This window comes from Sprattus sprattus (assembly GCF_963457725.1).
Source record: "Sprattus sprattus genome assembly, chromosome: 15".
Taxonomy (NCBI): domain Eukaryota; kingdom Metazoa; phylum Chordata; class Actinopteri; order Clupeiformes; family Clupeidae; genus Sprattus; species Sprattus sprattus.
In genome coordinates, this window is record NC_137913.1 from 15269726 (window position 1) to 15281478 (window position 11753).

At 41.0% G+C, this 11753-nt stretch overlaps 1 protein-coding gene across 1 annotated transcript; it reads right to left on the reverse strand.

Moving 5' to 3' along the window:
• Nucleotides 1-184: 184 nt before the first annotated feature.
• erap1b (endoplasmic reticulum aminopeptidase 1b) lies at nucleotides 185-7672 on the reverse strand (the record flags this gene model as incomplete). The annotated part of the gene is made up of 18 exons (XM_080852759.1): nucleotides 185-814; nucleotides 925-1006; nucleotides 1146-1286; nucleotides 1837-1998; nucleotides 2102-2286; nucleotides 2442-2598; nucleotides 2838-3021; nucleotides 3407-3486; nucleotides 3629-3786; nucleotides 4075-4158; nucleotides 4295-4426; nucleotides 4996-5127; nucleotides 5472-5585; nucleotides 5816-5970; nucleotides 6170-6290; nucleotides 6508-6642; nucleotides 6840-6978; nucleotides 7176-7672. The coding sequence occupies 18 exons, from the start codon at nucleotides 7670-7672 to the stop codon at nucleotides 644-646; spliced, it is 2829 nt and encodes a 942-aa protein (XP_080708885.1). The 3' UTR covers nucleotides 185-643.
• Nucleotides 7673-11753: the final 4081 nt, after the last annotated feature.

Genomic DNA, 11753 nt, shown 5'->3' on the forward strand with positions numbered 1-11753 from the left:
ATTTTGTGTTGTCAATACGTCAATAAATCTTAGTGGAATCTACCTTTTTGGCCTCTTGCAGCTCATTAATGACAAACAAATCTGTCATTATGTTAATACAATTTTGAGAAAAAAAGAGTTTGAGATCGGAGTTAAAAACGTAGCAAAGCTTTATAGGCAACACCCCAATGAGTGGATCAAAACAAAACATCTATCAGCAGGTCCTATCAGACAGTGTTTATGGGTTGTGAAGCCAACCCCTGAAAAAGGTCAGTAAGGTAAATGGATAGCAAAATGAAACCTAAACAATAGCTGTACCACTTGATCAAGACGACACTTAATGACTTGCTTGAACAATTTCATTATTTCTGTAAAGTGATTTAAACTTAAGTTTGCGACGGTGACCTGTAGTCAAAACTGCTGTTAATATGTGACAACTGAAAAGTGGAACTTTAAAACCACTTGTTGTGGGATGGCTCAAATAGGATTAGAAGTGGAGTCAAATTTACACAAAAGTTCCTATCCTACATTCAAACATACTTCATTGCTCAATGCTCATCATACTTTGGCACTCACAGAGGTTCAAAATACAATGCTTATTAACTTATTTCACGATGATGTGACATCATATTATCAGTGACCAAAGGGACCATAGAATCTTAAATTAGTTCTTTGAATTGTGGGTTTTGATTCCTCGTTGGTTCAGCCAAGCTTGCAATAGAGGAAGGTTCTTGTCCATCCACCTGATGTTCTCCTCGATGTTCTCGTACGCCTGCTGAATGCATCTCATTCCTGCACCCTTCTCTTCGGTCAGAGAACCAAAGAAACCACTCACCTGAGAACGACAAACATATTAGAAACATTTCTTATTCAAAGGACAACACCTTTAGCTGCTCCTAACCCAAAGCGAACCTGAACAGACTGATGCCACACTATGCCACTTACTTCATCCAACATGGCCTTGGTAGAGTACTGACTGGTCACTCCAGAGACCATGTGAGAGATGGAATGTGAACCCAGCTCAAACCTACGAGTAAATAAATGTATTTATTTATTTAACATGTATTTACTATTTTTATGATTTTTTGCTTGTTGGCTATTCCCTGAGATAATAAAACAAAGAATTACTCATGAACCATTATTTTAGACTACGCAGGGCCACTCACTTCTTGACTAGGGTGTCCCAGTTGACTTGGAGGAAGTCCCATGCGTGCTTGTAACCTTTCGGGTTCCTGCTCACTGACGAAACAACATAAGGCAAGTCCTGAGTCTTCAACACCTCTCCTTCCAGACTCTGCTCCATTATCCTGAGGACCAGAAAGGCAAGAAGACATGCAAGCGAGTGATTGAAGGAAGACATGCAAGTGTGTAAGGGAAAGGAAGACATGCAAGCGAGTGATTGAAGGAAGACATGCAAGTGTGTAAGGGAAAGGAAGACATGCAAGCGAGTGATTGAAGGAAGACATGCAAGTGTGTGAGGGAAAGGAAGACATGCAAGCGAGTGATTGAAGGAAGACATGCAAGTGTGTAAGGGAAAGGAAGACATGCAAGTGTGTAAGGGAAAGGAAGACATGCGAGTGTGTAAGGGATAGGAAGACATGCGAGTGGGTGAGGGAAAGCAGAATGTTATTCATGCACACATCAAGAGCACTTCATCAACCTGGTACAAGAAATCTAAAAGCAAAATCACAACTTTTATTCCTGCTGTTATTTGTCCCTACTTATTACACAAACTCTGAGTCTGAGGTTTTCTGCTCTTTTTAATTCATACGACAAATGCTTTTAATATTGAGGCAACTGATAATAAATAGAACCATTGAAGTTGGAGCAACAAATCCAAAAGTTTGTCTGTCTCACCATTTCAGCTTATGAGCAAGTGGACTTATAGTGAGGGCAGACTTGATGCGACTCTTGAGTGACGTATACAGGCAGTGTTTGTATTTCTCCAAGAGGAAGTCCCACCCCTCTTCAGTGCGGGCTCCGACAGCAAACACAGCCATGCTGATGTCATTGGGGAGACTGCAGGGTTGAGATGAGGACATAAAAAGCAGAGGGTGGTTAAACCACCACAGAGAGACCAGTACCTGCATTGAGCCTGTACCTGTATCTGTCAATATCTGACCTCATATTGCCATCTGATTCCTTCCACTTTTGGAAGAGCTCACTGGCTTTGTGAACACAGGATGGGTGGCCTCGAACGCAGGCGAAGAGGAGCAGGTAGCTGCGTAGCATCCTCTGAGACACCGACCCCTCATCGCTCCACGCCTGACGATCAATAAGGTCTCTGAAGAGCTGCACAATGTAGCCCTGAAAAAGCATCCGCTTAGGGTTAGTATGGATAAACATTTGCAAGGTATGAGCTCTCACAGCTAAACGTACCAAATTCCAATGGCAATTACACCACTGAAATTCTAAATCAATAATACAGCAAAATGGTCCAACATCTATTTTCTGTCACGAACCTTCATCTGATCCTCAAGGTCCTGCATGTCTCTCTTCTCCATGAGTTTGTAAAGAGGCACCAGCTCGCTGAGCCCTTGTGTCACTGGCATGATCTCCGTCTCCTTACTCAGGTACAGGGAGAGGTCCAGCGCTCTGTCCAATGAGAGCTTCCCAACACTGAGGGATCACAAGAGGAAAACATGGCACCTTGCTCACTGTTTGTGTCCTTAAAGCTAGAATGGCCCTTGTTCAGAATATATTGTACCAAATTGTTCCGGTTTGCTGTATGCACTAAGACATTGGGTATCTTAGCATTTGACCCATTCATTGAGAATAACTTACATAAAACAACTGGGAAGGATCTTAACTGTCTAAACGTAAAGACGTCTCTTGCAGCTCTGTAGCAGGTGACTTACCTGACCAACTGGAAGACGTTATTGATGAGGCTGGTTCGGTCGTTACTGCTGAGAACGGTGTGGTTGCGTTGCAAGAGGTTTATGAGGGCATCCCAGCTAGCACTGTCATAGTGCACTATGTAGTATCCACTCATATCCACATTAAACTTAATCCACTCTACCTCAGCAGGAAGATACAGCACATCTAGAGGAAGGTGACAAGCATCAAAGTAGGACGGGTTCATTTCAGGAAATGAGGATGTATTCCCAGTGGCTAGAAACGACCAATGCCTTATGTTGGTTAGAATAAAATTACGTGAGACAACAGTCTTAAGCCTCTATGTTGTTGTACACTTTGCTTTAAGACACCGCAAGTGGAATTTGACATTGATATTCAAACTTGTTTGTTTTTCACTTATATGTGTTTCAAATGAAGGTACACAGGCTCAAAAAGCTACAGGACCCAAGCATTGAGTACTGTGGTTCCAGAAGCACTGGTGTGACCAGCCCTGGAGGGTAAACATTATAGTTTCATCTGAGAGGATTTTGATAGGTGAATCCCATCTTTAGAGTGAAAGCAGGAAGCAAACCTGTCCTGGTCTTCAGAAGGAAGCGATGCACAGTTGAGGAGTGGCTAGTGATGTAGGTGAGTGGGACCTGCCACAGAAACCTACCGCATAAGAGACGGAAATGCTTTAATCATCAGACCCTCTACCATTTACCAACAACAACTGATAATAAAGACATTAATGGTTAATGGTAGGCTAAAACGTATTCAGGGTTGTCTTCAGCAGCAGCAGGACTGTACTCACTCTGATGTGTGTGAGGGTTTGTCACTCTTAAGGAAGCGCTCCTGACTCAGTCTGACCTCACGACCTTTTACATCCACAGTGACCAGAGGAAAGCCTTCCTGCAGGGTCCAGGTCTCCATCACAGCTTTCACGTCCAGCTCGTCCTCTGCGTACCATTTCTGTGACAGAAACCAGACACAGATGACAGTCATATAGATGATAAACTAGCTATCTTAAATAAACTAGCTATCTTATAACTGATAACTAAAAATACCTGACTAAATAAATCAACTATTTTATGTTTATTGTATGACTTTAATTAGCAACATAAATTACAGTCAACCTAAATTATTATTTAAATAATACTTATTGTTACAATTATTATTGTAGCATTTGAAACTTCTACAGTGTATTAGGTCCTGAAAACGGATGAAAATAGGAACAAGAATGGAGAGCTGAATACTCACAGATGCTCCAGACTTGGCCCCTGGGCGGGAACAGGACCCTTCACCTTTCAATCTGCCCTCGTCCATGCTGTCAGACTCACAGATCTGTTATAGGAACATTCACATAAGCATGCTGCTCACAAAACACAGTTATATCACATATTTACATGAAAATCATATTTATGATATTAAAATATTCACACAAACACAGGCACAGATGAAGTAGTGGCCATAACCTTACATTAGTCAAGCTCTCCCACAGATCACCATTGACGGTGTTCTGGAAGCTGTATCGCTTCAGGTAGCGAACAATACCGAATTTGAATGCCTTTGGGGTGAGGAAATCTCTCAGCATGTGTAAAATGCAAGCTCCCTAAAACATAAAACAATTTTATTATTATCAAATTAAACCATGAGCCAAACCAAAATCCTTGAAGGGTTATGATATGAATGAAGCACTCCATTAACGGTTTACTATATAGGATTTAGTGGAATCTAGCAGAATCGTCCCCCCTCTTTTTAACAAGCGTGTAGGATGGCCGTCAGTTTCTATAGAAATACAAAAGGCCCTGTCTAGTGCAAATGTTATGGTTTGTCCATTCTTGGCTACTGTAGAAACATAGCGGTGCAACATGGCGGACTCCATAGAAGAAGACCCGCTCCCTATGTAGATATGAAGGGCTCATTCTAAGCTGACGAAAACACAACAATTCATTATTACAAGTGACTATACACAAATTAAAACATAATTATAAATATTATATTCCATTTCTGATAATAGATCCTCATAAATTCCACACAGTGTACATGCAAGTTTATGACCCAAACATATAGGCCATGTTAATTTATGTAAATGTTTTCATTTTTATATACAACTATATAAGTGTATTCTATCAGAGGCATGGTCAGCACTCATGCAGTGGCATTGGGGTTTATGGATACCTTGTCATAAGACATATCATCAAACATCTCTAGGATTTGGGCGGGGTTCTCCACTGAGGTAGAGACTGGATGAGATGAGGGTAGAGAGTCCACCTCCATTGCCTCAAAACACTTCCCCAAGAAATAGTCCTCCTGTTTAGTGTACACAACAAATGGAGGAATCACTAAGGGCCACAAACAAATCCAATTTTCTTATTTTAATAAGAACTTTCAGATCTTAGAGTTTTAAACATCTAACAATAGAAAGAGATCTGACTCTACACATAGCCATAGTGCAGGTGTGGTACAGTGAATTTTGCAGTTGAGTAAATTGATCTGAAAAAGGTTTTGCTTTACTGACTTTTCTTGTAAATCTACCTAAAATCTAAATCTTGTAGGTCATTCGTAATTTTTTTTATTTTTGTATCCATTAACATTTTACATAAAACCCAGAGCATTTGCTTCCTAAACTGTAGGATCAAAGAAATTAAGCTCACCACTTGGAGCTCTGGATGGGTGATGTTGACGGACACAAACTCCATAAATTTGGCAAACCCCTCATTCAGCCAGAGGTCATTCCACCACTGCATGGTCACCAGGTTACCAAACCACTGATGAGGGGCAAATGGGGAGGAGTGACAAGAGGCAGCTTAAGAAATGTGGGAAGCCGACGACATACAGTATATTTCATGGAACAAAACAAAACATACACAAAGCTAGTAATGTTTAAATGTTGGCTGGGTTACACTCAAACTACAGTTTTCCTGTGCACATTTTAAATATTTAAGTGTCCAGCTGTAAAACCCATAAAACACATTTGAAGTAGGCAGGACATGAACACCTGATGTGCCAACTCATGGGCAATGACCATAGTGATGCCCAGCTTGTCCGATGCTGAAGACTTCTCAGGATCAAACAGCAAGGCAGTTTCCCTGTATGTCGTTAGACCCCAGTTTTCCATGGCGCCTGACTGGAAGTCAGGAATAGCAGCAAGGTCTAGGAGGGGGAAAAGATGTACTCATCTATTTATTGGCCAAGTATATTTACACATACAGGAAATTAACTTAAATTAAAAAGAACTTGTGAAAACATATCAAAAGAGTGTTTTCCAAATGTGTTAACAGTCAGAAAACATTATGGTAATTTCTTCTCTACAGGTATCGGAGTTGTTCGTTGTGGAAAAATAAAGTCTTACCCTGTTTGGGAAGAGGGTAGGGTATATCAAAGTAATCATCATAGAAGTCAAGGAGTCGAGCTGCAGCATGAAGTGCAAAGTCAGCCTGGCCAATTTTCTCAGGGACAGTGTAAATGGAAATCTAGGTGAAAAAAATTGTTAGACATTTTCTACTATGAAAGGTTAGTATTAATGCCATCTTCAAAATGAATGCAAATCCTTGTCATTGCTGTTTATACTGCCATACACAAGCAGCCTAGCTTTAAATCGCACTGAACATAGTTGACTAGTATGTCCCTTATCTGTAGTGAGAAGAGGCTGGAAATATGGAGTCCGTTGGACAGAGGAAGCCATCTAACCTTGATGCCGTGTTCACTGTTCTTGCTGATGGACTGGAAGTCAGACACAATGTATGCCACCAGGTACGTGCTCATCTTCACAGTCACATCGAAGTTGTCTTCCAATAGGCCACCTGGCAACTCCAGTGTCTTTATCTGGACATAACCAGAGAAGAGAAATGAGTAAGGTCATACTTGTGTTATATAAATGATGCTGCCCCAGAACCAGGCCATTTCTAAGCAGGGACACATAAAGCTAACCGCTACGTGCTTACTAATCTCAATACTACCACACCTTTCTGAGACTTGCATTTGACATGGTAAACATTCAGTAAGCACATCACAGTCCCTACCTTTGGCATGTTGGAGAGAGCAATATGTCGCCCCTCCCGCCGAATTCTAATGGAAAAGCTGGACTTGTAGGCAGGTTCATCAAAACAAGGGAAGGCAGCTCTGGCGCTAGTTGGCTCAAACTGAGTTGAGGCCACAAACCTGTCAAGTCAATGAGTCAATCATGTCTCAGTTCATCATGTACAATGTAATTTCCTTTATACTGTTTAAATTAAGCGCCTTCGGGTACTTAGAAAAGCGCTATATAAGTCTAAGCTATTATTATTAATTGTATTATCATTATTAAAATCTCCACGTCAATCTAGATGCTGATTGATGGACTTGTATTTTTGCCTTACCTGACTTCATCCTTACTGGTGCGGTATGAACTTTTGTAGAAACCATGAAAGCTCTCGGAGAGGTTTGCTGCAAACTTCAGATGAACAGTGTAGACATGACCAGCCCTAAATAAGACACCATCTGACAGGAGTGCAATCTGTTGGAAAGCAGGATACTCGAGAGCCTGCAATGTGCCTTCAACACTGCCATCTGACTTCAAGAGTGCTGCATTGGAAATTTGGAGGTCCTTGCTGTGCAGAACGATGGAGCGGGTGTCTGTCTGCACAGCCATTTTGATGTTCACTTCTCCTGTGAAGTCCAGGCTGGTAAGGCTAGGGTGGATGAGAAGGTCATAGTGCAGTGGTAAGACATTTTCTGGAAGTCTCATGTTGTCCCATGGAAAGGGTTGGCCATTGGAGGCAGTGGGAGTTGGGGCATCTGCGTGTATTTGTCTGGTAGCTGCCAATGGTGTGTGCAGCAGAACAAGGAGAGAGACCACCACGGTAAAGGGTGACATGGTGGTTATGAACTAAAGCCTGATGGTATCAACTGCTGGTCATGGAAGTGAGACGTGCCTGCCCTATTACAAAAGTAAACAAACAAACCATCGTTATTAATGAATTTGATCATCGACTAAATCGAAAGTAAAACCGCTGCAAACATGAGAAGACCTGCACAAGTCTCAGACAAGCATCATGCCACATGCATCATTCATGACAATGCATTTTCTGAGGTTCTCGGTTATTTTATAAAGCAGGACACACAAATGAATAGGACTACTGATGTTAATTCCCGGGTTAATTTTAACCAGCTCATCGAATACGATCGAATGAAGTAAGATTACGATGCCTCATAAATTCTCGTTGCGCTCTCAATTCGTTTAAATTAAAGTACCACAACTCAGAATATGTTTAATGTTACGCTAGACATCATGAAATACGATGACATATCCATAAAAGAAATAACAAGGGCTACCTAATTGGTTATTAACTCACTCTTTGACAGGCAGCTGGTGGAGGTTGAAGGTGTCTTGAGGACAACGGGAGTGAAAGTGAAAGCCCGCTACAGGCTTTTGTATTCTGGTAGAAAATACTTAACGTTCAATTTCAAAATATCTAAAAGTGAATCATTTTAATTGACATGCAGAGTACACATGCATTTCTGCGAAAGCGTTGTTTAAACATTTTTAAAACTATGTATCCTAGCCTCAACGCAACATCCTAACAGGAAGTGCAACAGTCGTGGTGCAATGTACTTTTTGTACACAGGTGGCGTTAATATTCAGAAAAGAATGAATGGTTGAGTAGGTGACAGTAAAGGAAGTGAAAAGCACAGATAAGACCTCTACTACTTTGTATGCTCTTGCTTACTATATACAGTGGCAGCATTTTTGGAGCGTCCCTTCTGACCACTCCATTCAGTGTGTTTAAACTTAATTTAAAATATATACAATGTTATTGTATACTATTCATTTCTGCAAATTGATGCATACCACTTGACGTTAAGTACTCTGGTATTACACTAATGCTTGAGTAGTTAAGAAAAATTAAGGTTTTTAAAATTAACATGTAACTAAAGAGGATCATCTCCTAATTTGACAATTTTGCTTAATAGCAAATCTAATCACTTGCTTGGGAAGCATGCTTTACTCTGAACCAGCCTCTGTGGATTAGAAATGTGTCTGACTCTGTATGTCAGATTATTGCTGCAGAGAACACAGAGTCTTTGTTGAAAGCACAGCCTAAAGAGATGAAAAATAGGTGTGGAAAAATATACAAGTGACACATAGCAATCAGTATCATCATATCACACAGTAACATTTAGCATGCTTAGGACATGTCTATGTGGGTGTGTGCATATTAGCAGTATGGAATGTGTGCAGTGCTGATGTCTGACTGTGGTGCTGCTGTGCTGTGCCCTAGCTGGAGGCCCCATCGCTGATAACCTGCAGCAGGCACTGATGCCTGTGGTGGACCCCACCACATAAGAACATGAAAAATGTCTTCCCCTAGATATTTGCGGTTATAATTGATACTTTGTATACTTCCCTGAAAACAGGGCCAAGGCCAAAATGCCTTATCTCGCACTGTAAATTAAAGTTTAAGTGAAAGTGCAAAACCTACTCTGTGGATCTGCCACCCAGGCTACACGCTTCCACCAAGTTTAATGAAAATCGGGCCGATGGTTTTTCTGTAACAGTCAGACAAACAAACTGTGCCAAAAATATGACCTCGTTAGCAGAGGTAATAATGAGTCATCTTGCACTTGGGGGAATATCCCAATTTAATGTCCAATCACATTGCTCTTCCCTTTTCTATTTGGCAATGTTCTCCATGGCAACGATGTCTCACACACACATACTTTACAGACACACACCAAACACACACACACACACATACACACACACACACACACACACACACACACACACACACACACACACACACACCTTGGCAACGTTGTCTCACTTGCACCTTCTAATAACTAATTTCAGGAATGGAGCCTGTAGCGAGGGGCTCATGACTGCTATCTTTGTGTGTGTGTGTGTGTGTGTTTGAATGCCAGGTGGTGCCCTCTAGAATTGTTCTCTCTTTGCATAGGGTGACTGGAGGCCCACTGCATACACATACACACCCACACACAATCTCACACACATACACACAAACACGCAAAATACTCACACGTACAAGCATGCAAATAAGTATGTGCGAACAATAAAGTTTCCTAGTGGAATTGAGGTAGGTGGTATGTTGACAGATTTACGAAGATCTGGCAGATTTGGCAGATTTAGGGAGATAAAAAAGGTTTTTATTTCATCTATTTGTGAAAATAAATAAATATAATAATATATAAAAAAAATTCAAGGGTGACCATCCCTCCCCCACCCCCTTGATTACATCATTCAATTGTAGTTTTGAAGCACACAGTATACAAACTATATGCTCATATTTTTCACATATGGATATGTTCTGTCCATCCCCTCCCCTCTTCTCCTATATTGTCATGGTCAGAAGACGGCTGGAACTGTGGAATGGACATAGCAATACCCTCCAATATTCTGTCTGCGGTCAACAACACTTGTGAACAGAGTGTTGGCGTGCCCTAAGAGACAAACACATCAAGTATCACACATTAATTGAACTCAAGAAATGTATTATGTAATTTGAAAGCTAATTATTTATATTAATTTTGACAAAGCACCTTGGAAATACATGAGAGGAAAAGCTAGATATACCCCTAATGAAATAAATAAATACATTTCTGACTGACCCGTATACAGGAAACTTTGGGGTCAGCTCCTCTGCGTTCCTGAGCCACTATGGCCCAACGGTCTCCAGCCACCCTATGAAATTTACAAGGTGTGAACAATTAAGCACAGTATCCAGGATAAGTAAGGTAACATTTAGTTGCTTAATCAAAAAAGTCTAGTAGACAGTCAGACAAGAAGGAATAAAAGTATCTAATGATCTGATGATGCAGATGATGGCTAAACTTCAAGTCTCTCCTGACATCTTCCTGGGTTCCTGCTGATCCTCCATACAGACATGAGGATCTGACAAATTCAAATTCAGAAGATGCGGAAAATTAAGCAGTTTCAACCAGTTACAGTGTCCAAGATGAGTAACATAACATTAGGTGAAGTCTACAGAACAATTAGATAAGATGGAATAAAACAAAATTTGATGATGCAGATGATGGCTAAACTTCAGGTCTTCCTCCATTACGGAGAACCTCTTTCTTTCTCATTATTGACTCACTCAGTTCAAAGGTGACTCGCTTAGGCCTCTTCTCTCCTGACTTCTTCCTGGGTATGTGGTGGTAACCCATGCAGACATGGGGGTCGGTCAGGCAGCTCTAACTCCAGCCTGTCACAAAATAATCACAAATAATATAGTGCTGAGTTGCCAATGAAGTTCAACAGTAGGCGATGTACAATAGCAAAAGTTAACTGAAGTTACTGGAACAAATGCGTGTCTGTTCTTCACATGACATCTATATATTTAATAGATACCATAACATAGCACCATATATCTGAAATAGCTATACAGCTACAGCTACAGCTATAAGCTGTTTCTGTGCCTCAACTTCGTATCCGACACATCCTGTCTTTCTTCAATCTGCCCTCCGAATTCACACTCATCCAGGGGGTAAGCGATGTTGACTTGCTCAGCCCAGCTCATCTGACCTCTTATCTCGTCATCGCTGCCAGAGTAAACAGTGTAGCTACTGTTCGTCCTCATCTCTAATGCCCTGCTAACAAATCCTTTTATTGCTAAATTTTACTCAACTCTTAAAAATCTCTTTCCAGTAAATAAAAACCTCACAGTAAATTTAACAAATAAGAAGGGGAAAAAGAAGGGGGGGAAGCTAGTCTAGTTTTAGCACATAGTGCTGCAGACAGACTGTAGAGGAGAGTGCGTATGCAGAAGGAGGGTGGGTTCATGTGTGTGAGACGGGATGAGTGGAATAAAGTCCACCTCACATCATTAATGGATAAACCTGTATTTGAATATCCTGTGAACACACTCTGCTCATTGGAGATGAGTTCCTCTGGGATGGGCAGGTGGACTCCTACTGATTTGTCAACCCTTGATCTT